The sequence below is a fragment of the Myotis brandtii genome, unplaced genomic scaffold (genome assembly GCF_000412655.1).
Source record: "Myotis brandtii unplaced genomic scaffold, ASM41265v1 scaffold1234, whole genome shotgun sequence".
In the NCBI taxonomy this organism is placed as follows: Eukaryota; Metazoa; Chordata; class Mammalia; order Chiroptera; family Vespertilionidae; genus Myotis; species Myotis brandtii.
This window is the reverse complement of record NW_005354309.1, coordinates 569,933-596,694: the sequence shown is the minus strand read 5'-3', so window position 1 is coordinate 596,694 and position 26,762 is coordinate 569,933. Positions and strand designations below refer to the sequence as shown.

Here is a 26,762-nt window from a genome sequence, read left to right as displayed (position 1 = left end):
ACACCTCCTTCCTGCTGAACTTAGGTAAGTGTGAAATTGCGCAGACACTTCATTTCTTTGATATGACCTTCTCTCCTTTCTTTCCTTGTGATCAAATCGGCCTCATCCCACTCCCTGACTTTCACTTCTCCCTTGCTGGTCCACTCCCTTAATCACTAAGCCTTCAGGACAATGAGGTTCTGGTCGGCATCAAATAATCTTAGGAACAAAGCCTCGCGTCTAGTGACCACAGAGGAAGATAACATCTAGGCCTCAGTTGTATTTCAGCTCTAGACCCAAGAAAATGGACCGATCCCACCCACCAATTCCTTGCAAAACCAGACAGAATGGAGCCATGGCTGACGTGAGGACCAGATGCAATGATCAGCTACCCCTTCGTTACCCTGGCCCACCCAGCAACATTCCCCTATGTAGCCCATCCCCAGAAGCCATGGAGGAGCCAGGTCTTTGCACACAAGCTCCAGGCGTAGCACCATTCCCTTAACAAACCGGTACTTTCTTGGTTGAACTCATGTTTGCTTTGAAGCCAGCAGGTGACCAAACTCCTTTAGTTTAGTAACAAAGGCAAAGGTGTTCTTTTCCTAGAGAGAAAGGTAATGGGAGTCAGGCTGGCATGGCTCAGTGGTTGAGTGTCAACCCATGAACCAGGAGGTTATGGTTCAATTCCGGGTTAGGGCACATGCCTGTGTTGGGGGCTGGATCCCCAGTGGGGGGTGTGCAGGAGGCAGCCGATCAATCTCTCTCATCATTGATCTATCTATCTATCTATCTATCTATCTACCTCACTTCCTCCAAGAAATCAATAAAAATATATTTTTTTAAAAAAGGTAATGGGAGACCACCTGCCTGTGTCCTTGAAGTGATAAGGTGGGATTTCAAGGCAACATTTCAAGAGAACAATGAGGGACTTCTAGGCAGGGCCTCAGGGATTAACGTGAGATCCAACATTCTTTGGGGACAAATAAGAGATTTGGAGGTGATAAAGAGGGGTCCCCTAAGATGAGTAAAGCCATGAAAATGAACAGAGCCCACATTTATTGGGCTCTTGTGCCAGGCTCTGTGTTGGCCACTGGAGTGGCTCCTGTTGGGGGAGCCACCTTTGAAGATTGTGGCGGGTCCTGCCACCTTTGGAGGTTTTGGGAGATCCCCGAATTCCCTATGCACAGTGCTGAGGTGGAATTGTTAGGGGACAGCTGAATCCTGAGCCACCATCTGTCAAGGATGCTACTTGTTTTTGTTTAACTTTTAAAATTGATTTTTAGAGAGAGAGGAAAGGATAGTAAGAGAGAGAAGCAATGTGAGAGCAAAACATTGATCAGCTGCCTCCTACATGCTAGCAGCCCTGGCATGTGCTCTGACCGGGAATCTAACTGGCAACTTTCAGTGTATGGGACATCACTGGAGCCACACTGGCCAGGGCAAGGATGCTACTTGTAACTTGCCCCTGCCCCTGTCCTCATTCTCCCTTGCTTGCCCCTCCAGGCAGTTGGTCTTTTCATCCAGGAAAGGACTAGGAGTCAGGTGGCCACTCCCACCTCCATCTGCTCCACCTCTCAGGCCTCCAGTCCACCACTTGTTCCTCTGATATGAGCGCCAGTGAGGGACCTTGTTGAGGGCCTTGACGGTACTAGCATTCATCCACTCTCCCCACCACTGAGGCCATGCCCTCTCCTCTCTCACCTGGGCACCACTCCCTCCATTCAGGGGTCTCCTCTGCTGCCCTGCTCCCCATCTAGTTCCCAGATGGTGCTGAGAGGGCAACTAAAACTCAAAAGTATTTGTAAATAATATATCTGATAAGAGATTCTATCCAGATTGTAAAGAATTCTTACAACTCAACAACAGCAGCCAAAACCCAATTAAAAAGTGGGCAAAGTTGAATAGACATTTCTCCAGAGAAGCTGTTCAAATGACCAATAAATACATGAAAAGGTGCTCAACATCATCAGTCATTAGGGGAATGCAAATCAAAACCACAAGGAGATAGTGCTCCACACCTAAGAGGATGGCTCCCATTAAAACAACAACAACAACAAAACACCCACAGAAAATAGCAAGTGTTCATGAGGATGTGCAGAAACTGGAACACACACACTTTGCTGGTAGGAATATAAAACTTTGTTCCTCCAAAAGTTAAACAGAATGATCCAGCAATTTCTCTCCTAACAGAATTGAAAGCAAGGACTCAGACCCTGGCTCGGTAGCTCAGTTAGAGCATCATCCCAATATGTCTAGGCTGGGAGTTCGGTCCTCAGTCAGGGCACACACAGAATCAACCAATGAATGCATAAATAAGTGGGACAATAAATCAATGCCTCTCTCTCTCTCTCTCTCTCTCTCTCTGTCTCTCTCTTTCTCAAGAATAAATAAATAAAAATAAAAAAAGTGCCCTAACCGGTTTGGCTCAGTGGATAGAGCGTCGGCCTGCGGACTGAAAGGTCCCTGGTTCGATTCCGATCAAGGGCATGTACCTTGGTTGCGGGCACATCCTCAGTGGGGAGTGTGCAGGAGGCAGCTGATCGATGTTTCTCTCTCATTGATGTTTCTAACTCTCTATCCCTCTCCCTTCCTCTCTGTAAAATATCAATAAAATATATTTAAAAAAATAAAAATAAAAAAAGAGCTGGGACTCAGATACTTACACACCAATATTCATAGCAGCGTTATTCACAATAGCCCAAAGGTGAAAACAACCCAAATCCCATCAACAGATGAATGAATAAACAAACTGTGTTGTATACATACAATGGAATATTATTAATCCTTCAAAGGAAAGAAAATTCACCCTGCTGGTGTGGTTCAGTAGTTGGGTGTTGACCCATGCACTGAGAGGTTGCTGGTTTGATTCCCAGTCCATGGACACAGAAATAGTGTGGTGAAGGCCTGGGGGCTGGATGGAGGGGGGCAAATCAGGGGGAAATGGGGAGACATATGGAATACTGTCAACAAAAAATAAATTTTAAAAAGGAAATTTTGATACATGCTACAACATGGGTGAACTTTGAAAACATTATGCTAAGTGAAATAAGCCGGGCACAGCCAAACAAATATTCCACTTATATGAGGTTCCTAAAAGAGGAAAATTCATAGAGACGGTAGAATGATGGTTCCCAGGGGCTGGTGGAGGAGGGAAATGGGGAGTTAGTGTGGGATGGGGGCAGTTTCTGCTTGGAAAAATGACAACATTCTATAAATCCATAGTGGAGTTGGTTATACAACATTGTGAATGTATTTAATGCCACTGAATACTACACTTAAAAATGGCTAAAATGGTAAAATTTATGTACATTTCAACACACACACACACACACACACACACACACACACACAAACAGCATTTACTTATTTTGATTTGTGTCCAAAACGTGAGATGGATTGATGGCTCAGGAATGAATAAATAGATGAATAGATACAGTATGATAAAGTAAATTTAACAACATGGCAATTGTGAAATCTAGGGGTGTTCACTGTACCATTCTTCCAACTTTTCTGTATGTTTGCAATCGTTCAGAATGAAGTAAAAACTGCATCCCTGATGGGTCTAGGTGGCTACTCATGTCACAAAAGGAGGGACAAGCAGACCTTGAGTGTCTCCTGCTAAGAGGGCACAATGGCCTCTAGGAAAGACTTGCCAAAAAAATGGAAACTAGACCAGCCGGTGTGACTCAGTGGCTGAGCATCCACCCATGAACCAAGGGGTCCCCAGTTTGATTCCCGGTCAGGGCACATGCCTGGGTTGCAGGCTCAATCCCTAGTAGGGTGCGTACAGAAGGCAGCCAATAGATGTCAATCATTGATGTTTCTATCTCTCTAATCCCTCTCCCTTCCTCTCTCTCTAAAAAAGAAAATCAATGAAAACATTTTTCTTTTTTAAAGGAAGCTGAACTGGTTCATCTGTTGGTCAAGATGAGGACAGAGAAATGCACTGAAACCACACCACAAGGATGACATCAGATTGGTAAAGCCTAAAGGACAACCCCATTTCCTCCACGAATATGTGGCAAGGGGGGAAAAAAGAGGAAGACAAACCAGCCCCCAGCCAAATGCAGTGTGTGACCTTGTTTGGATTTTTATTTGAACAAACAAATACCAAATGTTTGGGAGACAATTGGGGAAATCTCACAGGCTACCCAATGATATCAAGGAATTGTTAAACCTTTTTTTTTTTTTATTGTACATCACTCCTTTATCACACTGATCTGAAAAAGATTTAGTAGTTATGCTCAAAATGCTTACTGGGCCCACGTGACAGGACCAGCAACTGGAACATGATTCAGAACGCACACCGTGAAAGACACAGCGGGACATGATCAAGTGACATTTCACTGCCATGAGACACTGAGGCCGGGGAGGGATTCTAAAACACAGCAGGATGACTCCTACCGGCCAAGGAGCTCTCCCACCTTGGTGTGAGGAATGGCTTATTTGGTGATGACCCCATGTGGGAAGAGTTCAACCGCCACTAAAAACCCCAGAAGGGTTTTTGTTTTGTATTATTTTATATAGATATGCTTTCTTTTTGTAAAAGTCCATGCAACACGTAAACATTCAGGATTGATCCCGATCTTCTGGAGCCAGCTTTTCAGGGATCAAGGAGGAAATGTTTGTTGGAATCACCAGGCGTTCATCTTCCGCTGGAATGACCAGAGCCTCCAGTCAGTTCACCTGACTGCAGAGTAGCACAGCACTGCTCTCGGGAACACAAACAGCCTCTCTTGCCTCTCCTCATTGGTCACGCCTTAACATGGCTCCTCCCTAGCCCCCTGCTCTCAAGCAGGTCCTTAGTCATAAACAAAACACCAGCAAAAAAACCCAGAGTTATTACCCCTGGACTCTCTTAGATAAGAGTCTCCCTCGGCCCGGACGGAGGACCCATGCCCCAGAAGGGCCATTCTGACTAGATTGCATGAAGGGAGTGGGTGCAGGAGACAAAATGGCTAAAGCAAAATTGGGAGCCACCAGTCCCCATCTGCAGCTACAACCTAAGATGCCTACAGATGTGGTCAGTGTGGCATGTGCACAGGAGAGATGCAGAGGAATGGGATGGGAGGGAGGGTGTCCTTGGGAAAGTCGTCTGCCTGCTCGCCTTCACTTCTTGGCCTTGCCCTGGGTAGTCACAGCCTCCATGGCTTTGCGCACGGTCTCTTCATCCCCCAGGAACTGCATGGGTTTGATGGGCTTCAAGTTCTTGTCCAATTCATAGACAATGGGAATACCAGTCGGCAGGTTCAGCTCCATGATAGCCCCTCCAGATGTCTGACAATGCCCCGAAGGCTGTTGCCATGGACTGCAATCAGTACCCGTTTCCCCTCCTTGATCTGGGGCGCTATTTTTTCATTCCAAAAGGGCAGAGCTCTGGCAATGGTGTCCTTCAGACTCTCACAGGAGGGTAGCTGATCTTCAGTGAGGTCTGCATACCTGCGATCCTTACTGATGTTGCTGTAGAAGGGATGGTCGGGCTCCATCGGTGGTGTTGGGATATCATAAGAGCGCCTCCAGATGTTTACCTGGGCCTCGCCATGCTTGGCAGCAGTTTCTGCTTTGTTAAGACCAGTCAGACGCACATAGTGCCGCTCACTGAGACGCCAAGCCCTCACTACAGGCAGCCACACGTGGTCTAAGGCATCCAGCACCATCCAGAGTGTCCAAATTGCTCTCTTCTGCACTGAGGTGAAGCAGATGTCAAACTCAGCCGGCATCTTGCAGCGCCTGCCCGCCTCGCTTTGCCTCCTCGTACCCAGCTGGGCTCAGGTCCGCATGGTACCAGCCGCTGAAGCGGTTCTCCAGGTTCCAAGTGCTCTCGCCAGGCCGGATCAACACCAGCTTGTAGGCAGCCATGGTGGCGGTTCTGAGTGCGGCACAGACTCAGGAATTGTTAAACTTTTTAGGTGTGAAGATGATATTGTAGTGATTGTTTGTGGTTACCTCTTTTTGAGATATATATGGAAGCTTTTACAGATCAAATAATATATCTGGGATTTGTTTCAAAATGATCCAATGGTAGAGGTAGGGGTGGGAGTAGAGTCGAAGCATAACTGGCCACGGGCATTGGAAACTGTTGGTGCTGCCTGTTCATGACATTATTCTCCCTTGTTCTGCATATGCTTTAAATTGTCCATATAAAAGTTTTTTAAAAATAATTCTTTATTGGTGAAAGTATTACATATCATATAAAAGTTTTTTAAAAAGCAGCTGCACAAAAATAGGCCAAGATAATTTTGAAGAAGAAAAAAAAGATCAATCCTATCAAATATCAAAACGTTTTCTAGTGGCAATGTCTTTCCCAATTACCAAGTTAGATCCTGCAAGCAGCTATTCCTGTTGGGAATTTGCCCTACAGATACCCTTGAATGTGGGTGGAACGATATGCACCCATGGCTACTCACTGCAGCAGCGTCATGGATACAGCAAAGGACTCGAGATAACTACATGAAGAGCAAAGGCTGAGCGATAACTACATGTCCCCCAGCGAGGACTATAATACAACCACAAATAGCACAAGGAAATACTGTAGGCCTGGATGTATGGGACCACCTCCAAGACAAAGGGAAAAAAAGAAGCAAGAATCCAGACTAGAGTTGTGTATCCTTGCACATGCTACCATTTTTGCAAAAGATAGGAAAGTATAATATGTGTACGGGTTTCCTTGTATCTGGATGAAACATCTCTGGAAGCAAAAACAGGAAACCAGATGGCACTAGTTGCCTCCAGGGAGGTGATAGCGGTGGCTGATGGGCAGGAGGGAGACATGTCACTGTTTATGTCAATATCACCTATCGGAAAAAATAATAATTACAAGGAATATTTAATTCTGAAAACTGTTATAAAAAGCAAATGCCACTAGAATCCTGTGTAATTGTCCACTCAGGAGAGCTTGAAGGCGTAAGGTCTTGAGAAGTCCTATGGGAAAGCAAATTACTCAAATGCTTTTCACAACGTGGCTGACACATAACCCACCTCAAGGATACCTCTGAAGGAGAAACACTTTGGCCAACACCAGATTAACAAGATCAACTGTTTATTAAGTAGTTGTTTGCATATCTCTCAGCTAAGCACTCGACATACACAATCTCTTTACATTCGTCCTCCGAGACAGCAGGCGTGACCATCCCCAGCTCACAGTTGAGAACGGAGGCCCAGATAAGGAAGGTCACTCGCCTGAGGTCGCACAGGGAGGAAAGGGTGAAACTGGCAGTCTTACCGAAGTGGCATGTGGCCATGTGGCCCCCCCAATCCTTTGTTGGGATATATAACAAGTAGTTATTGGGCGCCTTCTGCATCCCTGGCACTGGGGATCTAGAGGTGAGCAAAGGTTGAACAGTCGCATGTGGTTTCTCCCGTCGTGTCTCACTGCAGCTGCGGTCCCCAGAAGAGCAGGCACTTGCTGAAGAAGGACCCAAAGACCAGAGTCCCCGGCAGAGGAAACGAGTTTATTACTCGCTAGTGGAGATGGTGGGCTCCCAGGGCGGGGCTGGGGGAAGGCATGAGGGTTGGATTCAAGGGACTGATTAGCTCCTTGTTGGTCCTGGGTCTCTCCAGAGCCTGTGGAAGGCTATGGCTGTGGAGGATCCTATGGCTTGAATGTTTAAGTCCCTTCAAGATTCAGGCGCTGAAACCCCAATGCCCGATGTGATGGTATTAGGAGGTGGGTCTTCGGGAGGTGCGAAGGTCCCTCATGAGTGGGATTAGTGCCCATATACAACAGGCTCCAGAAAGACCCCTTGCCCCTCCCACCTGGAGAGGGCGCAGTGCGAAGGCGCAGGCTAGGAATCAGGAGGAGGCCCTTCGCCCACGTGTAACAATGCTGGCATCTTGAGCGTTGACTTCCCAGAGCCCAGAACTGTGAGAAATAAATTTCTGTTGTGTATAGGCCACCCGGCCTATGGCACTGTTAGGACAGCGTGGATGGATGAAGACAAGGAGAGTCAGGTCCCAGACCTGGGGTCTCAGGGGGTAACACATGGGCAGTGGGTGAAGCCAACGTCTCCCTGGGCAGACGCGGGAGGCCCTCTCCGTGGGTACTACCTGCTCGACTCCCGGAAGCAGAGCTGCTGGCAGGCTTTAGCCGACACTGAACACCGAGGGGGCCTGGCCCTGGTACTTCTCGTGGGCCGTTTTCAGGATGGGTATGAGGTTCTGGAAGGTTGGGCGAAATGAGGCCTCTGCCTCCCAGCAGTTCTTCATGAGGACATAGATCTGGGGGAGGAAAAACGGGGGCTGTGGTCGCTGCTCTGTCCACAGTCTGACGACAGGGACAGGGGAAAAGTGGGGGGGGGGGTGTCTCACCTCATGGGGACATTTCTCTGGCCGTGGCAGCCTCTCCCCTCGTTCCAGCAGCTCAGTGAGCCTCAGTACGGTCATCTGCCCCTGGGTGAGGCCTATGAGCTCGATGAATTTCTACAGAAGAAACAAGACAAGTCTTCAACAGGCAGGACCGCCGAGGCAGAGGCCAGGAGCTGTCGGTGGGACCACAGGGGTCCTAGTCCTGTCTCTATCACTTCTCAACTGCACAACTTTGGACTTAGGATCTCAATTCCTTAGGCTTCAGTTTTCCCATCTGTAAAATGGGGTAAAAACAGCAACTACCTGGGATGACTGTGAAAGTTAAATAAACTCATATTCATACAGTAAGTCTGAGTCAGGTGATTACGGTGTTATTAAACCTCCCGGCAAGTTGGTTTTGCCCGGACAGGATCTTTATTTCCCCTTCCTATACAGGCACTATCATTGACTTTGGGAATAAACATCTAACATATTCTTTGCTCCTCCCCCAGCCCAGGCCTGGCCAATTATTATGGCCCGTGGATACACAGTGATTGGCTCCCTGGAGGACACATGAGCCAAGCTGGGCCAATCAGATAGTCCTGAGAATTAAGCGGGGAAGAGGACCCCTTTTAACCCCTCACCTGAGGGAAATGGGTGCCTGGAAGGCAGGGTGGGTGGGGAGCTGTTGCCACAAGAGAGAGAGCCTGCCTAAGAGATGCTACCACAGAGAACAGCAGAGCTGAGAGACAGAGAAAATGGGATTCATGATGACATGAGGGTCTAGATCAAGCTGTGCCCCGACTGCTCCCTCGAGCGCAAATAGCAGAATAAGCTGTTCCGATTTGAGTGGGTTTCTGTCGCAAGCCAAGCCTCACAGTCCCATTTTACAGACCGGGACCCTGAGGCTCTGGTGGATTAAGCACTGGCTAAGCTGGGGGAGTTGGGAATTGAACCCACGGCTTTCTGACTCCTCTGGTACGAGGTGGCTGTGTGGGCCTGGCTCTCACCGAGGGGGGGCTTTGGCTGGAGTCACAGTAGGTCAGCAGTTCATACATGGTGACTCCAAAGGACCAGACATCGGACGCATAGTAGAACTTACACTCCTTCAGACACTCAGGAGCGTACCTGCGGGGAGCGGGCCGTCAAGCCTTGGGCCAGACCAGGATGGAGTCCTTATCTGGGGCTTGGGAGCCTCTTGGCCCCTGTTAGGGCCCCATCCTTAAGAGAGAGCGGTTTCCCTGAGATAAGGCCTTGTCAGCTGAGACCCCAGCATCCACCTCCACCCTGGCACCCCCTCTGGCTGGGTCTCGCCTGGTCACCAGAACACGGGGCTGTCCCCATCCTCGCGCACGCGGTAGTAGTCGTGGCCTTCGGGCACGGCCTTGGCGAGGCCAAAGTCCCCGATCTTGACCAGCCTGTCGTTGTCCAGCAGCACGTTGCGGGCAGCCAGGTCTCGGTGGACATAGTGCTGGGTGTGCAGGTAGGCCATGCCCTAGGGGCGAGGTGGGGCAGGGCGGGTCATGACCAGGGGGACAAGGTTGGGGCCTGAGGAGCTGTGACCAGGATGGTGGGGGACAGTCAGGGCAGGCTTGCAGGGCCCTGGAGCAAAAGCGGGCAGTATGGCAGGTGGAGCCCAGCAGGACAGCAGGGGCAGGGCCACAGAGGGGCGAACTGGGAGGGGTTGGGCTGCTGGGCGTGGCCCAGTGAGCAGAGGGAGTCTCCAAAGTGGAAACTAGGCGGGTTGGCGACCCAGCTGCTGGGGTTGTGGCCAGGTGATGGGTTGAAGGGGTAAGTACAGAGGCGAGCCAGCCCAGGGGCGCCCAGGGGCGGAGCCTGGCAAGCAAAGGGCTGGGACACTCAGGCGAGGCCAAAAGGAAGGGGCAGCTCTGTGAGCAGGCGTGGTGGGCCTACCTCGCAGATCTGCTGGGCGAACAGCAGCAGCTGGGCCAGCCCTACGTGGTGCCGGGGCAGGTAGTCTCGGAGGCTGCCCAGAGGCACGTACTCCATGACAAGCTGGACCGATTTCTCGCCTAAGGGTGACAGAGGCAGGGGCTGGGGGCCGCTCCCCTCAACCCTGCAGTTCCCACCCCAGGGTGGGGGGGGGAAGCCAACACCTGCTCACACTAGGCCTAGTCCTCAGGTAGAATGGATCCATCCTGAACGCTGTCCCGGTAGAGGGAGGGAGCAGAGCCGGGGGGTGGAAAGGAAGCCGCCCGCTCCTCGCCTACGAACAGTGTCCTCCAGCCTGGGGCTGAGAGGCTCAAATCGGCCAGGCCCTCAGGCCCTCATGGCTGCCCACCTTGGTCCTCACAGCAGCCCTTGTACTTGACGATGTGCTCGTGGTAGAGCGTGCGCAGGATGTCGATCTCCCGCCTCCAGCTGGTGCGAAGCTGAGGGCCGCAGTCCGCCTTGAGAGCCTTCACGGCCACCATCTCGCCGGTACCTTCATTGGTCGGGTCATAGCAGTACAGGCTGACCTTGCCAAAGTGACCCTGGCCCAGACGCAGAACGGTCAGCGCCCCGTTGCCCCACCCCCACCCCAGGCTTTGCCAACATGCAGGTCTCTTTCTAACAGCCAGACCCCTCCACTGGCCCTCACCTCACCCAGATCCCGGATCTTCTTCAAGTAGCGCTTGTGGAAAACTGTGGGGTCTGACGCTGGCGAGGTTGGATTCACACACAAGATTTCAACAAGATCTGAAAAAGCCACAGTGGGTGAGGCCGGACCCTGACCCTTTACCCGGCAGGCCCACACTCCGGGGCACAGAGAGCAAGTGACCGCTTCCCCCAGCATCCAACCCAGAGATCAGGAAAGCTTCTGCAACAGCTGGAAAATTCCACTTCTAGTCCAAAATGCAGAGTTGGCTGCATCAAACTGACACCTGGGATGTCCAATGACTGGGTAAAGGGCACAAACTCTTCATCAAGAGAGAAAGCAAGCCCGACCAGCGTGCTGGAGCGTCAACTTATGAACCAGGAGGTCACGGTTCGATTCCCGGTCAGGGCACATGCCTGGGTTGAGGGCTCCATCCCCAGTGTGGGGCGTGCAGGAGGCAGCCAAGCAATGATTCTCTTTCATCATTGATGTTTCTCTCTCTCTCTCTCCCTCTCCCTTCCTCTCTGAAATAAATTTAAAAAAAAATTTTTTTTTAAAGAGAGAAAGCAAAACCAAAAAATTTTGAGGGTCTAATTCACCCAAAAAACGTGTGGCTGTCCCCAAACAAAATATTAAGAACTCGGGTCATTCTCATCACCCCCTTAAGTGACTTAGGATCCAGCACACACCCTGAGCCACTGTGCAGAGATCCTGGGTGCAGTGAGCCTGTGTCAACAGGGTTCCTAGCCCCACCCCCGCCCAAGGTCCCAGCACTGGATTGGGGCTCACTTTGGGGCTGAAGGTGAGTGAGGTCACGAAGGATGGTGCGGAAGGAAGGCCGCTGAGCCGGCTCATAGGTCAGGCACTGGCTGGTGAGCGTGGCTAGCTCCGGGCATGAGGGTTCAGGCAGCTGGTGCTGCTTCTGGTAGAAGTACTCCTTCTGTGGAGACGGGGACCTGAAGAGTGAGTGACCCCACCCTCCCGAGGCCCCTTACCCAAGAGGCAGAGTTAAATCCCCAGAGCGGCAGGGCTAGACCAGCCAGGTCCTTGTTCCATCATCCCCAACTTACAGATGAGGCAACCGAGCCTCGGCCGACTTGCCTGCCGCAGCAGAGCCAGGACTTGAACCCAAGTCCAGCAGGCTCTGCTATGCAGAGCACCTCACACTTGGCCCTTCCTGTCCTGGCTGCCACCCACCTTTGCTCCCAGCTCTGCAGACGCAGCTCCCAGAATGCACCAAAGCCTCTGGGTCTTTGAATAAGTTGTACTGAGGCTACCCTTCCCTAGCCTGGGCCACTGCGCTATTTCTGTACTTAGACTAAAACTTCCTGGCCCTGGCCGGGCAGCTCAGTTGTTTAGAGCATCATCCGATAAGCCAAAGTTGCAGGTTTGATCTCTGGTCAGAGCACATACAAGAATCAACCAATGAATTTATAAATAAGCAGAACGACAAACTGATGTTTCTGTCTCTCTCTCTCTCCCTTCCTCTGGGAAGCCTTGCCGGATGCCTCTGCTAGGTCAGGGCTATCCTCTGGGACCTCCCCTCCAGCCTGTGCTCCCCCATCGCTGGCCTGGTCACTGTATCTAAAACCGAAGCAGTCACTTATTTTATTATTTTTTATTCTCACGCAAAGATATTTTCCCATTGATTTTTAGAGTGGAAGGGAGGGCGAGAGCTAGAGAGAGAAACATCAATGTGAGAGACACATCGATTGGATGCCTCCTGCACACTGATAGGCCGAGGATTGAGCCTGCAACTGAGGTACGTGTCCTTGATCAGGAATCGAACCCTTGACCCTAGAATCCTTGAGCTGACTGACACTAACCACTGAGCGAACCGGCCAGGGCAGCAGTCCCTCCCTTGCTGTGTGCCACAATGACCTTTGAGGTCGGGACTATAGATCACCCCAACTGACAGATAACCTGATGAAGCCTCAAAGAGATGAGGCGACATATGTGAGGCCACAGGCCAGAGGGGGCAGCTCCGGACCCAGACCGTTCGACCCCTTAGAGGTGCTGGCCCCTTTGTGAGAAGGCCCACGGGTCACCCACATGTACCTCGGCTGGGCTGCGGTCCTGCAGGGGGGCCTCCCCATCGAAGCAGATCTCCAGGAGGGTGGCACCGAAGCCCCACTTGTCAGCGGCGGTGCTGAGGCTGTTGGCCCCACCAAACAGGCACTCGGGGGCCATCCAGGGGATCCGCTCTACCCGCTCTGGGGGCCAGGGCCAGAGGTCACCAAGGGTGAAAGGAGTGGGGTAAACCAGTCCCCATGCCCAGCCCGGTCCCAGTCCTCACCCTCCCTGGAGAGGGCGCCCAGGCCCATGCCAGGGTCGCTCAGTTTGATGAATGGGCTGGTGCCCTCCGCCAGCCCTAGACGTGCCAGCAGGATGTTCCGGCCACACACGTTACCATGAGCCAGGCGCTTGTCCTCCTGGGAAAGGAAGGAGAGGGGGCATGACCACTAGGGGCCTTCTCTGGTCAGATGGCGAACCTTTTGAGCTCGGCGTGTCAGCATTTTGAAAAACCCTAACTTAACTCTGGTGCCGTGTCACATATAGAAATTTTTTGATATTTGCAACCATAGTAAAACAAAGACTTATATTTTTGATATTTATTTTATATATTTAAATGCCATTTAACAAAGAAAAATCAACCAAAAAAATGAGTTCGCGTGTCACCTCTGACACGCGTGTCATAGGTTCGCCATCACTGCTCTAGGCCCTGTCCCCACCCCATCCCACAGGGACAGCCCGGGTGAAAAAGACAACCAGGGTCATTACTGGGATCCCAACCCATGTCACTGTGACCGGACACCACGGGCTGCCCAGGGGGTCCTTCCTGTCCTCCCAGAGCTGGTGGGTAAGACGCTTGGCCTGGAACAAAAGGCCAGAGGACCCCACCGCTGTCCTCGGACCCACGCCAGGCACGCCTCTCACTGCTGTTCCTTCTGCCTGGGCCGCACCTGGGGAATCCTTCTCCATCCCTTCTATTTAAAACTTCACCTCTTCCCCAACTTGTAGCACCTCCTTAACTCCACCCCTACTCTCCCAGAATGGTGCTTACTACTTCCTAACATATTATGTAACACTGAATTACTATTTCTTGTTTATCTCTTTAACTAAAAACTCTGGCTCCCCAAAGGATAGAGGCTTCTGTCTGTTTTGTTCTTTGTGTGTTCCCAAGGCCCATGGCAGAGCGTGGCACACAGTGGGTGCTCTGGAACCCAGGGTGAGAGAACCAGGCAGGGCCGGGGATGAATGGCAAGAGAGAGTGACAGAGGCGGCCGGGGCCAGGCCTCACAGGACACCAAGTGGAGGAGTTAGGTGTTCTCTCAGGGGAGAAGGGAGCCACGGGGGTATATGAGCAGAGGAGGTTTGTGGAAAGACCTCCTGGGGCCAGTGTGTGGATTGAAGGATGTGTTGAGGCCTCACCACCCAGAACTGGCCCACCCTGCTGACCCAGGCCCCACCCACAGGCCACACACCAGGTAGCTGAGGGCACTGGCCAGCTGCTGGGCCACTGCCACCTTCCAGGCCACGGGCACACGGCCCCTCTCCCGCCGCAGCCACACGTCCAGGGGTCCATGCTCCACGTACTCTGTCACCATGATATCTGCAAAGGCCAGCTGCTGCAGGGGCTGCCCACCTGCTCCACCCGCCAGGGCGCCAGGGAAGGAACATGGGGTCTGGGACTGGGGCGGGTCTGGGGCTTGCGAGTGACTTTGGGGAGAGAAGAATTGCAGGTTGGAGCATAGGTTGAGGTGGGTGCAGGGTGAGGCAGAGGCGAAGGGTGTCATTTGGGTCCAGGGAGAGTCCGGGTAGAGAACAGCTGCATGTCAGTGAGAAAGGTGAGGGTGGGCCCGAGGACCTGGAGGCGGGTGCAGACGAGTGCAGGTACAGAGCTTGAGACTGGGGCATCAGTGATGCTAGGATCCCACAGGGTGGAAGTGCTCGGGGTGGACAGTATGTAGAGTTGGGTGCAGGCCGGTGTTAGGGGAAAGCGAGAGAGATGGACACACGGGGTTCAGGTTCTGTGGTCGCCCTGGGCAAGGAGTTTGAGTTACACAGGGGTGGGGCAGGGCCTGAGGTCTTGGAGGCCTGGAGTGCCCAACATGGCTGGGGTCAGCATGGGGTCACAGTCCTGCTGGGGTCAGAGGGCAGATGGGGGCTGGTCTGTAGAGGCATCTGGGTGGTGGATGAAGGATGGGATGCAGTCAGGAGTCAGGGTATGGTTGAGGGTTGGGGTGCAGGTAATGGCCACGGTACAGTCAGAGGCTGAGCTGCAGTGGGTTGGCATATAGTCAGGGGTTGGGGTACAGGTGAGCATTGGTTAGTCACAGATTGCGGTATAGTCAGGATGTTGGTCAAGGGTCGGTGTGGAGTCAGGGATCGGGATGCAGGTCAAGGGTTGGGGTACAGCCCTGGTAGTGGGTACAAGTGAGGGGAGTCGGCCTATAAATGGCAGGGCGTGTGTGTTGGGGTCCACTCACTTTGAGAGCCGTGCACGCAGACACCATGGACGAAGGTCAGGTGCACGTGGGACACCTGGCTCATGAGGCTGGCCGTCTCGTAGAAAGCCTGTGAGGGCAGGGCAGGTCAGGTGGCCGTCGACCCTGCCGCTCTCCCGACCCCCATCACTCTGACTTACCAGGGCGATGTCATGGTGACTAGTGTCTAACACCTTCAGCACCACTCGCAGCTCCTGCCCATGGCCCCCGCTGGGCAAGGTGGGGTCCCCAACATATGCTTTGTCCTCCTCAGGGCCTCCGCCCCCAACTCTCAAGAGGCCCTCATACACATTGGTCCTCGTGCCCTGGCCCAAGTGGGACAGCTGGGGGAACATGGCAGGGAACATCTCCGTGACAACAGCTGGTGACGGCCCTCCCCGTCCCCCCTGTGCCCCAGGGGCCCCACACCCACACACACCTGGGTGAGGTCATCCTGGCAGACCCGGTGGAAGCTGAGCTGGCTGAGGTTGAGAGACCGGGCGCTGGCTTGAGGCCCCCGCATGATGATGAGGTTGGAGATCTCTGGGGGGGCGGGAGCAAAGTCACTGATGGCTGGCGTGGGGGGAGCTACCCCCCTACCCTGTGGCCCCCTGTCATCATACCTCCTGGCTGCGGCAGGCAGCAGTGGCGCAGGGAGAAGCAGTGGTCACCGGCCCGCAGTGAGCAGCCCTGCAGGGCAGCCCGCAGCTCCCGCACGCTGGGGAAGGACCGGTCCCAGCTCTGCAGCCGGAAGGTGCCCTCACACAGCTCAATGGGGAACTTCCACAGGCGCAAACGCGGCGTGCCGGGTGCCTGGGGTGGGCGGCAGGACGAGGGCGGTGAGCAGGGGTCTAGGCAGGGAGTACACCCAGCCCAGCCCAGAACCCCCGCCCCAGGCCCACCTGGTCCTGCTGGGCCACCGTGAGGATGAGGCGGTTGAAGTGGCTGGTGCTCCAGTGGATAAGGTAGAGGCCATCCTCGCGCTGCATCTTGGCCAGCACAAATGGATCCCTGTGGAGGACAAGGGCGGCGTCAGGGGGCACTGCTGGGCCCACCCGCCCGGAGAGGCACACTCCCAGCTGGGACAAATGTCAGACACATCTGCTTATGTGGTGACAGAGTCTGGGACACACACACACACAACTAGGACAGTCACACATGACAACTCAGAGACACAGGCACACTTGTGCGTGCCTGTCAGACACCATCACTGACAGAGTGACACTCACATACAGATAGGAATCAGCTGTCAAATGCTGATGGGCACACACCCAGCCGTACACTCACCGGGTGACACACAATGAACAGCCTGTCCCACAGCTGACCCTAGACACAGCTGCTTCCCCAGCGTAACAAGGCAATGCAGGGCCTCAACAGCCCAGACCCAGAGGTGACAGCCGCCATGAGCACAGACACTACAAGTGACACCGCTACACAGGCCCAGACGCCTGCATGTGCGGCGCACACACTGCTACAGACTGAATGTTGGTGCCCCCCTGAAGTTCCCATGTTGAAGCCCTAACCTCCAAGGTGATGGTATGGGAGGTGGGGACTTGGCAGGGTGATGATGTCATGATGATGGAGCGCTCATGAATGGGATTAATGCCTCATGAAATGGACCCCAAAGAGCTCCGTGCCCCTTCCCACCATTGGAGGACACAGCAAGGAGAAAGCTGTCTTGAACTAGGAAGTGGGCCCTCAGCAGACACTGGGCTTACTGGTACCTTGAACTTGGCACCAGACCTGGCCTCCAGGACTGTGAGAAATAAATGTCTGTTGTTTCTAAGCCAGCTGGTCTGTGGTAGTCTGTTAGAGCAACCGGCACAGACTAAGACACACTGACGTGGCCACGGATGCTGTAAGAGGGGCACACACCTAGCCGTGACAAGACACAGTCTCCAGAGGGAAAACGGCCACTGCACCCTCCTCTGCATAGACTAGGCTCAGACCTCTCAGAAACCCTCAGGGGCAAGTCCCAGGGCTACAGGTAGGACAAAGGACACCCAGGCACAAGGCCAATGACCAGATAAGCTGACAGTCACTAACCACGACCTGGCAGCATGCAGGACGGCCACACAGGCATCTGATTGCCCCATAAGCACTGTCACTTCATAGCCTCTACCCCACAGGTCCACACAGAATCGCTCAGTGACCCACAATTACCGGGACAACACACATCTGTGGGGCTGTACACACCCACACATATTTCTGAATGGCCACCAATATTTGTACAACACAGCCCCCTAAAATCACCCATCACATCGCACGTGAAAATGTGTGACGACAATTTTATGTGCAGCCACTGGAGCAGTGACACTGCCACACACCACATGGGCTGTCAAACATCCGGACACGCACAGCGACAGTCCCAAACCCAGGCCCCCTCAGCACGACACGCCGCCCACCCTGTTGCAGGTGTTCTCTCCCCCTCTACAATCCCTGGTGCCGCACTCGCATGCACGCACACGCACGGACAAGCACACATGTGGGTGCACCTGCACGTAAGCATACATGAGTGAGCACACGTATGCACTCATGGATATGAATGGATGCACACGGAGGTATGCGTGAATACTTAAACACATAATGCATGCTCGCGCAGGCAAACACGTGCTCACACTCACAGGTACAGACCAGACACAAATGCTTGCACACACGTGCTCACACACACGCACTCACACAAGTGCATGCACACAAACATCTGCACACATCTCACTTGAGCCCCACAGTCCTTCAGAACGCAGGGTCTAGTTGGCAGCTGCCGCCACCACAGTCCGTGCCGCCCTTCGGACACTCACAGCAGGGGTCCGTGGACACCGTCCTGGATGCTCATCACCAGCCGTGGAGGAGCCACCTCGTGGCACAGGTAGTGGTTCGAGTCGGCCGTCAGGCGGAAATAGCCGTCCACCAGTGACACCAAGGACAGGGCGATGGCCGGGGAAGGCAGGGTCAGCTCCTACGGGCCACGGGGATGTCAGGCAGGCGTCACAGCCGGGTGTGCCCGCACCCGGCCCTCAGCCCAGCCCCGTCCCGGGCCCCACCAGGCGCTTGTCCTGACAGTGGATGCTGACGTGGCGTCCTCTCAGCACCACATGGGTGATGTCCCGGAAGTCACAGAAGTAGGCCCACGGCGCATCCCGCGGCCTGTCCACGGGCTGGCCGCCCTGCTGCTGGGCCTTGGCTTTCTTCCCAGAGAAGCCAGCATGAGGATTCCTGCTGCTGCCACCGTCACCACCACCGGGACCCTGGAAACCCAGCACCTAGGGAGGTTGATCTGAGCAGGGCTATGCCTGTTTAGTCCCCCACACATTCCCCATGGGGGCAGGCTGAGCTGGAGCCGGAGCTGGAGGGACCAGGAAGTCTCAAGTATCTCTTCCTAAGTCATGGTGTCACAGGGGGGACCGGGGACCCACCCCCAAGAGAGACACATACCAGAAGCAGGAACCTCAGGGAGGGCAGAGAGGAGGAGCCTACCCCTCTCACCCCCAAGTCCAAAGGGGTTCCCAGAGGTACAGACCCCAGAAATCAGGTCCCCAGGGGCAGGCAGAGGACACAGACCCCGGGGAACAGAAGGACATACCCCAGAGCCATGAGGGGAAAGGGCTCACCATAGTCCCCCTCAGAGACCATGGCCAAGGTTGAACAGGAGCTCCCGCCCGACCCCACCTGGACCCCCAGATGGAAGAGGCACCCTGCTCACCTCTGTCTGTATTGGCCGCCACTGGATGCCGCCATTGCCGGTCACCAGCACCTCGTGGGTGGGCGGTTCGACCGCAGACTTGGGCTTGGGATCTCCAGGGGCCTGTGCACTGTCCTGGATATAGCAGGGCTCCCCCTCGGCCTGGGCTAGCAGCTCCAGGTGGCACACAGGCACACGCTCCGTGCCGAAGCGGGGTGCCAGCCGCTCGAGTGTGGCCAGGTACTTGACCATGACTATGTGCTGGGAAAGGCTGTCCGGCTGGAAGGCGTGCAGGAACTTGCGGAAGATGATCCGCAGGCGTAGCCGTGTGAACGCATTGTACTGCTGGATCTGTTGCCGGAAAGAGCGCGGGATACAGTCCTTGAAGCTGTGGAAATGACCGAGAGGGGCTGGTTAGGGGCCTGGGTTGCAGGCCTGGCTGGATGACATGTGGTAAATGACTCAACTTCCCTGAACCACAGCTGCCTTGTTTAGAAAATAGGCAGGCTGTCGTGAGGTGGAAAGAGAGAATACAATAAAGGGCCAGCACAGGGAGGCTGGATGGTGTCGGGGACTAGGGCACAGGACTCAGGAGGGGACTATGGGGCGGAAATCCCGGTTCTTAGATAACTAACTTAAGCTCTATAAGGCTGTGTCTGCTCATCCGAAAAATGGGTGCAAACAGTGCCCACCTATAGGGCTGATGACAGAATAAGAAGGACTATGTCAGTGTCAGCTGTTATTATCATTGAAGTCGCTATTGTATCTATCACTAATATTATGATCATCAATAAAAAGAACAGCTCTGGGAGCCGCTCTGCTCTTCACAAAGCCCTGCCCCATTAAGCCATCTCCCCATCACCTACCAGTATAGCCCCCCTAGATCACATGTTTCCAAGCCTCAGTCTCTATGTCCTTAGCCTTCTCTCCCACCCCTTGACCAGAGGGACCCTAAAGCTTGAGGTTCTAGCTACCTTCCACCCCCACTTCCAAGCCTTCCAGGGCTCCCGACTGGAAGTAGTTGACTAGTGTCTTGCCAACTCCTGCACTTGAGCAATCATATTCTACATCCAGTTCCCCTGGAATTAGGCTTTTGCCATCTTCTGCCTCTGGGCCTTTGTATATGCTATTCCATCTGCCTAGAATGCTTTGCGCCAAGATAGTCCATATCTGGATAAAGACGACTCAACCTTTAGGTCTTTTTTAATTTTTATTTTAAATATATTATTATTGATTTCAGAGAGGAAGGGAAAGAGAGAAAGAGATAGACACTTCAATGATAAGAGAGAACCACTGATTGGCTGCCTTCTGCATGCCCTTCACTGGGAATCGAGCCCACAACTCAGGCATGTGCCCTTGACCTGAATTGAACCTGGGACCCTTCAGTCTGTAGACCAACGCTCTATCCACTGAGCCAAACTGGCTAGGGCTCAACCTTTAGGTCTCAGCAGAAATATCACCTCCCCTGGGAAGTGTTCTCTGGTCTCCAGGCTGGATAGGCTGCCTCCTCTGGGTTTGCTAGCACCCTGGGCTTCGTTTGCTGCCACAGCCCTAGTCCTCCAGAGTGATAACAGGACAGGGACTGAAAAATATGTGCTTTAAGGAGAACTGCTGGTCCTGAAAGACCCAGCTTTCCTGCTGCCTCGTCCAGGCAGTGTGCCCCGATTACTCTAGTCTTGGCAATGGAGGTAAACATAGCTAACTCCTCCTGCCCTTGAATACTAGGAAGTTCTCCAAGATCACCCTACTCTAGCCACACCTCCTCCAACATATCAGGCACAGTCGGCCTCAGGGCCTTTGCACTGGCTGTCCCTCTGTACAGAATTCTCTTCTCCCAGACATCCATATGGCTTCCTCCTTCACTTCCTTCAAATCTTTGAATGTGACCATCGCCTGCTCAGTGAGAAATCCCCCAACTACTCAATTTTAAATTATTTCCCCTCATCCCCTGACATTCCCCTTCTTTCTCTTTTCCTACTTAATTTCCCCCCATTGCACTTTATCACCATCTGTAACACTATACATTTTACTTTTGTATTTATTTTATTGCCTGTCTTTTTCACCAGATGTGAGAGCCAAGAGGGCAGGGATTTTTGTCTGACTTGTTCACTATTGTGTCCCCAACAACCACAACTAGTGCCAGCATACAGAAGGTGCTCAATAAATGAAGGCATGGCAGTATACAAGGTCTCTGCCTTGGCCCCCGGATGCCCACATATATCCATCCACCTCCGCAGTGTCTCTGCCCCATGCCCAGGCACCTGGTCTTCTTGGCCACCTTCTCCAGGGGAACACCGCGGCAGAGAGCCAGGTGACAGAGGTGCAGAAAGGCCATGCCCAGGCTCTCGTTCTTAAAGTGGTGGATCTCCTCCTCACTCGACAGCTCCCACAGCGATGCCACATCATTCACAAACTCGTGCTTGCCCTAGGGGTGGGGAAATCGGATTGAAAGGGAGGCCCGAAAACCTGCTCACTCCTCAGCTTCTGGCCACTTTGGGAGGGGAAAGAGGGACTTCCCATTTTCTGCAAAGGCTAAATATACAGCATGCATGCCTCCCATGACCATGCCTGTGGCAGACATCACTAATCGATCACAGCACTCTTTCCCACGCAATCCTAAGACTCTCAGAACCCTTTGGTTCACGTAGAAAAAGGACCCCAGGTTGTGTGAGTTGAAACCTGCTAGCTATAATTGTAGAAAGAAGAGGGGGTGCCTCAACTGCCCCTCAGTCCCCCATAAATAATCCCACTTCCCAGCCCTGCTCCTACCTGCTCAAAGAGGTACTCAAAGGAGGCTGGGTCCAGGAGTTGCACCCCCTGCTCTGCCTGTTCTGACGAAGCCTCGGCCCCTGGGGGCCTGCAGCGGTACACAGCTGGCTCCTGAGGATTTGTGCCATGCCAGTTGCGGAAATAAAACCTACAGGAAGGGAGGGGCACAGCTAGGGCTGAGTACCAATTCAGCTCCAGGAAGATGGGATTCATGGGGAGAGAAGAGACAGAACAAAGGGGACAAGCCTTCCCACAGGCCTTCACCCACCTCATGCGGAAGTGCAGCGTCAAGTTTGTGTCTCTGGAGACCTCAAAAATGTGGTTTGGGGGCAGCCAGACCTGGGCCTGGGCATCAAAGAGGGCAAAGAGATTGAAACAGGGTGGAGTGATGCCTGGAACAGGGAAGAAAGAACATCTGGTGTCAGCGTCTGCGGCCATGACCCTACGGGCCCCCAGACGGCTATCCCCTTTCACAAGCCTTCCCTAGGCCTCCTCCCCTGCTGACAGAGAATAATGCAATATGTTGACCACGCTGTGGCCTCACAGCAGACCACATTTTCCAGCCTCCCTTGCAGCTTGGATGGGGCCACTGGATTGGTTTCTGGCCAATGGGATGTGAGCAGACAGATACGCATACTTCCAGGCCTGGAAATAAACTCTCCTGCCATCTTCCCTACCCCATCTGACCTGTATTTGATTTTAGGTACCTTTACTGTTTTAACCCAGGAAAATCACAGGTTGGGGGTGGGGGGATTGCTTGTTAGTGCAGCTAAACCTATCCTAGACTGACTAACACAACTCTATTCTGAACTCTCTCTGAACTGCAGCCGGGAAAACATACCTAACTACCTCCTGGCTATCTCTTCCGGGAAAACATACCTAACTACTCCTGGCTGTCTCCTCCTGGATGTCAAAAGCTCCCTTAGAGGTGCTTGTTCCAAACAGATCTCATCCAAGCTCCCCACACCTGCCCCTCTTGTGCCCAGTTCTTTTTTAAATACGCTTTCATTGACTTTTTTTTTTTTTTAACAGAGAGAAAGGAGAGGGAGAGGAAAGGAAAGGGAGGAGGAGAAAGAGAGAAAGGGAGAGAAAATCATCGATCAGCTGCCTCCTGCATGCACCCCGACCCACCTGGACCGAGGATCAAGCCCACAACCTGGGCATGTGCTCTGACCAGGAATCGAACTGGCAACCTTTCAGTGCCCAGGATGACACTCAACCAACTGAGCCACACCAGCCAGGGCCTCTCTCCAGTTCCTAAGCCAGGACTTGGTCCTTGTTCTCAACTCCTCCCACCCTTTTCACTTCAGATGGGTAAAAGTCCTGCTCTTTCTATATCCACCATCTCTCTAGGATCCAGCCACTTCCTTCAAATCCAAAGCCCAGGCCGAGTCCAGCCTCCGGACTTGCTGTCATTCCCCACACTGGCCATCTGAGGCATTTTTTAACTATACATCACTTAATTTTTTTATATAAAAGAGTCCTTTCAGAATAATCCATAATTACTTAAGTACCAGCCGCCAGATAAAGAAGTAAAACTTAGAAAGTACAATTGAAGCCCCCATCTACATCCACTTCCTTTTTCCTCCCACAAAGAGGTAACCATATTCCTGAAGTAGAATTTATTATTTTCATATCCTCTATGATCTAGTCTTGAATATTATAAACCAAAAATGTGGTATTATACCACCAATACCCCGCAATTTGCTTTTTCATGCTATCTGATGATACTTGTAACATTGGTTAAATTCCCTTTTCCTGGCTCTATAGTATTCCAGTGTTCAACTATATGGCTGTTTATTTGTGCATTCTCCTGCAGAGGGACTTTAGATGGTCTCCCATTTTTCACTAAGATAAACGAGGAAGCTCTAAACATTCTCATGTGCGTCTCCAGGAACACATGAGCTGAGTGTCTGTATGGTGACTATCTGGAGCAGAGCTGTGTGGCCTCAGAGAATGCACATTCCAACCGTGTTAGATGATGCCAAACTGCTCTGTCACTGCATCCCGGTGTACTGCCTCCCGCAGGAGAATGCCTCCCTGTGAGACAACTTCCTAAAGCCCATCTGACTGCTTCATTCTCTGGCTTAAACATTCCTTGGCTCCCTATTGCCCCTCATCACAGAATAACCATGACCTGGACCTTACAATTATGGCCTGGTTTCAATTCCTACTTTCTCTTCCAAATTCTTGAAACTGACACTCCAGTTACTCTTACTTTTGCTTCCTCAAATTGAGCAGGCTCTCCTCACACATGCTATTCCCTCTGACGGACGTGTTTCACATCACCCAGCACATCCATCTGAGTTCTTTTAAGAATCAGCCACTGATTGAAAAGTACAAGGTGTTGTAGAAATCCTCCAGAAGGCCCCCCATCCAGTTATGAGGGAGGGAGTTTGAGAGGACTTCCTGGAGGAAGGGGCATGTAAGCAAAGTCCCCTTGGAGAGACCTCCTCCTCCTCTGGCAGAAGAAAGTATACTTTTGAGCACATCTACTACAGGCTCTTCCAGCTATTCTCTGGTTCCTTACTGCTCTCAAGAAAAAGCCTAAACTCGCAATTCCTCCCTCTGGCGTTTAAGGCATTGTAAGATCTGGCCCTGAGTGACCTCTCCCTCATAATCTCCCACCTGGAAATCACCTCTGCCATGGCCTCCCTACTCCCACCCTCACCTGAGTATGTTCCCCCTACAGCAACCAGAGAAGACCATGAACACCTGAGTCCAGTCACGTCCCTCCTTTGCTCACAGTCCCACCTCACTTGGAGTAAAATCCAAAGTCCTCCCTGAGGCCCACAAGGCCCTGCATGACCTTCACTGTTCCCCCCGCTTTCCCTCACTTACTCCTGTCTCCTCTCATTCAGATCTAGCTGTTGCTGACAAGTTCCCACCTCAGGGCCTTTGCACATGCTGTTCCCTGAGCCTGGTACTCATCTTCCCCCAGATAACCCCATGGCTCCCTCTCTTATCTCCTTAAGTTTTAAATTTCCTCTATGATCTATCTCTGCCCTCCTACACAGTTTTCTTATTTATTATGATCTCCCTATGAGAATATCAGCACTACAAAGGCTGATTTGGGGCTGGCACATAGTAGGCACTCACTCAATGACTTCTGAATGAACAGGCAGACAATGGATGGGGTTCAGCCGTTGCCAAAACCTCCACCCCTGCCATGGGACTCACCGACTTTGTGTGCGATGTGAATGCAGACCTCCTCTGCGGTCAGTGTGGCCTCGCTGAAAGTAACCCAGGGCTCCCTGCTGCCAGGGCCAGCCCAGTGCAGGAACACCTTCAGGCCTCCTGTGATGGCTGTGAGCTGAGTTTCGTCCCCATCGGGCTTGCTGGTCCCGGCGGTGGCCCCCCCATGGCACAGAGGCATGCTCTTGACAGCTGGCTTGGCTGGGAAGGGACAACCCATTAGTCCCCAGGCCTCAGCCTAGAGGCTCCTGTTAGCACCTCAACCTGCTGCCCATTTAGACTGAGGCCCGAGGGGATATTCTGAACTCCCCTTGCTGTGCAACCTCGGGCACCCAATTCCCCTCCCTGAGTTTCCACACGTTTGATGGAGTTGGGGAATGCATCCCCACCTTTTAGACCTGTCATGAACAATAGCAACATCCACCTCTTTTCTGGACTAACTAGCACCAATACAAAAATCTGTTCTCAACACATTATTCCCAAAATAACCAGGCAGGCAGGCAGGTGTGGACAAACGAACCTGGGGGGTGAATCTGGACGTTCCCTGTGTCCAGCAAGTCACTTAGCTACTCCCGGGCCTCAGTTTCCCCATCTGGAGAATGGAGATGCTGAGACCGTTGCCATCAAAAGATGGTCGTGCCGATTCACCACAATTCTGCATGTTCCTATGTTCAGCACAGACCTTGATATAGGCCTGAAAAAAATAACAAATATGACAAAAACAAGAGTAAAATCATTATTATTGGTTTCATCCTCATGATGGCTTTTTCTCTTTCAAGCCAAGATCCCTTGCCTCCCACATCCACCCCCATGAGTGACCCCTGGCCCTGTGACTTGCCCAATCCTAGGAGGGGTTCAGTCCAGCTCGCTCCTCCCAAACTAGCTCCCAGACTTTTGAAGGCCAGGCCCAGGCCCCAGGCCCCCTGAGGTCTCCAGTACCTCCAGGGAGGGGCTGTCCGCGATTCCAATGATCTGACTGATTTAAGACCAACGGTGGTGGGAAGAGGAGAATGTTGTCATAGCATAATGTCGGATTCCCCAGGAATCAGCTGCTCTCTCTGAGCCTGTTTCCTCATTTGGAAGATGGGCATATAAAGGTCTCTCCCTCGAAGGCTGCGGGGAGGATTCACGGAGATGAGGCAGGGAAAAGGCTGTGCACAGGGCCCGGGCCCTTGATCAATGTCTACTATTACGGTCTATTAACATTTAAAATAAGATAGTGGGGACGGGGCTTTTGGGGTGCCCATCCTTCCTCGCCCCCATTGAGCCCAGACCCAGCTGTGACGATGGGGTCGGGATGAGGTCTGCACTCAGGAAGCGTGCACACCACACATCCAAGCCCCGAACCCTGCCGGCAGGGGCAGGAAATGTTACGGGCACCCACCGGGCATCGACCGGTCCGGAGGCAGCGGGCGCTCCTATCCACCTCCTGCAGCGCGCGGCCATTCCTGCGCCGCCCGCGGCCGCATCCTTCCAGGTGACTTCCGGGAGGGCACCCTCCCGCGGCCTCCGCCACACTCACCCTCTCCCGGGGATCCGGCTCGAACCCGGGACCCGGTCCTGCCACCACGGGCAGCCGCCGACTGCTCGCCGCCGAGATGCCGCCTCCCCTGGGCCACCTGAAAAGGCCACCCTCATTGGCTGCCTCCTTTTCCGTCACACGTAACCATTGGTCCTTACGCTGTGACAGAGGCGCTCCTATTGGTCCCTGGTTCGCCTTTCGCTCAACCGCGATTGGCTCGATCGGCTGCCGGAAGTGCCGCAGCGTCAG

The 26,762-nt window shown here is 53.0% G+C and overlaps 1 protein-coding gene and 1 pseudogene across 10 annotated transcripts; both read right to left on the bottom strand.

The window, feature by feature from the left end:
- Positions 1–4,496: 4,496 nt before the first annotated feature.
- Positions 4,497–26,612, bottom strand: TYK2 (tyrosine kinase 2). 10 transcript variants are annotated; one of them, XM_014533958.1, is made up of 26 exons: positions 26,376–26,612; positions 25,512–25,685; positions 24,977–25,192; positions 22,065–22,188; positions 21,797–21,944; positions 21,289–21,452; positions 19,049–19,415; positions 18,390–18,608; positions 18,147–18,304; positions 16,251–16,359; positions 15,972–16,161; positions 15,788–15,891; positions 15,510–15,692; positions 15,352–15,439; positions 14,347–14,474; positions 13,158–13,293; positions 12,920–13,074; positions 11,651–11,801; positions 10,865–10,962; positions 10,565–10,757; positions 10,177–10,295; positions 9,585–9,757; positions 9,273–9,390; positions 8,287–8,397; positions 8,026–8,196; positions 4,497–4,634 (listed from the first exon to the last, which is right to left on the bottom strand). In XM_014533958.1, the coding sequence occupies exons 3-25, from the start codon at positions 25,170–25,172 to the stop codon at positions 8,062–8,064; spliced, it is 3,567 nt and encodes a 1,188-aa protein (XP_014389444.1). In that variant the 5' UTR covers positions 25,173–25,192; positions 25,512–25,685; positions 26,376–26,612; the 3' UTR covers positions 4,497–4,634; positions 8,026–8,061. The 10 variants fall into 10 exon arrangements, with proteins under 10 accessions (XP_014389444.1, XP_005859234.1, XP_005859235.1 ...); XM_005859172.2 differs by lacking the exon at positions 4,497–4,634 and adding an exon at positions 25,931–26,104 and having other exon boundaries at positions 7,002–8,196; XM_005859173.2 differs by lacking the exon at positions 4,497–4,634 and adding an exon at positions 7,002–7,840.
- Positions 4,727–6,109, bottom strand: LOC102244088 (annotated as a pseudogene).
- Positions 26,613–26,762: the final 150 nt, after the last annotated feature.

Excerpts from the sequence above, each read along its gene's own strand:
- TYK2 (XM_014533958.1), bottom strand. The coding sequence starts at position 25,172 with ATGCCTCTGTGCCATGGGGGGGCCACCGCCGGGACCAGCAAGCCCGAT. Across the intron at positions 16,360-18,146 it reads GGTGTCCACGGACCCCTGCT|GGATCCATTTGTGCTGGCCA; the intron begins GTGAGTGTCCGA and ends TGTCCTCCACAG. Across the intron at positions 10,758-10,864 it reads AGATCCGGGATCTGGGTGAG|GGTCACTTTGGCAAGGTCAG; the intron begins GTGAGGGCCAGT and ends CGTCTGGGCCAG.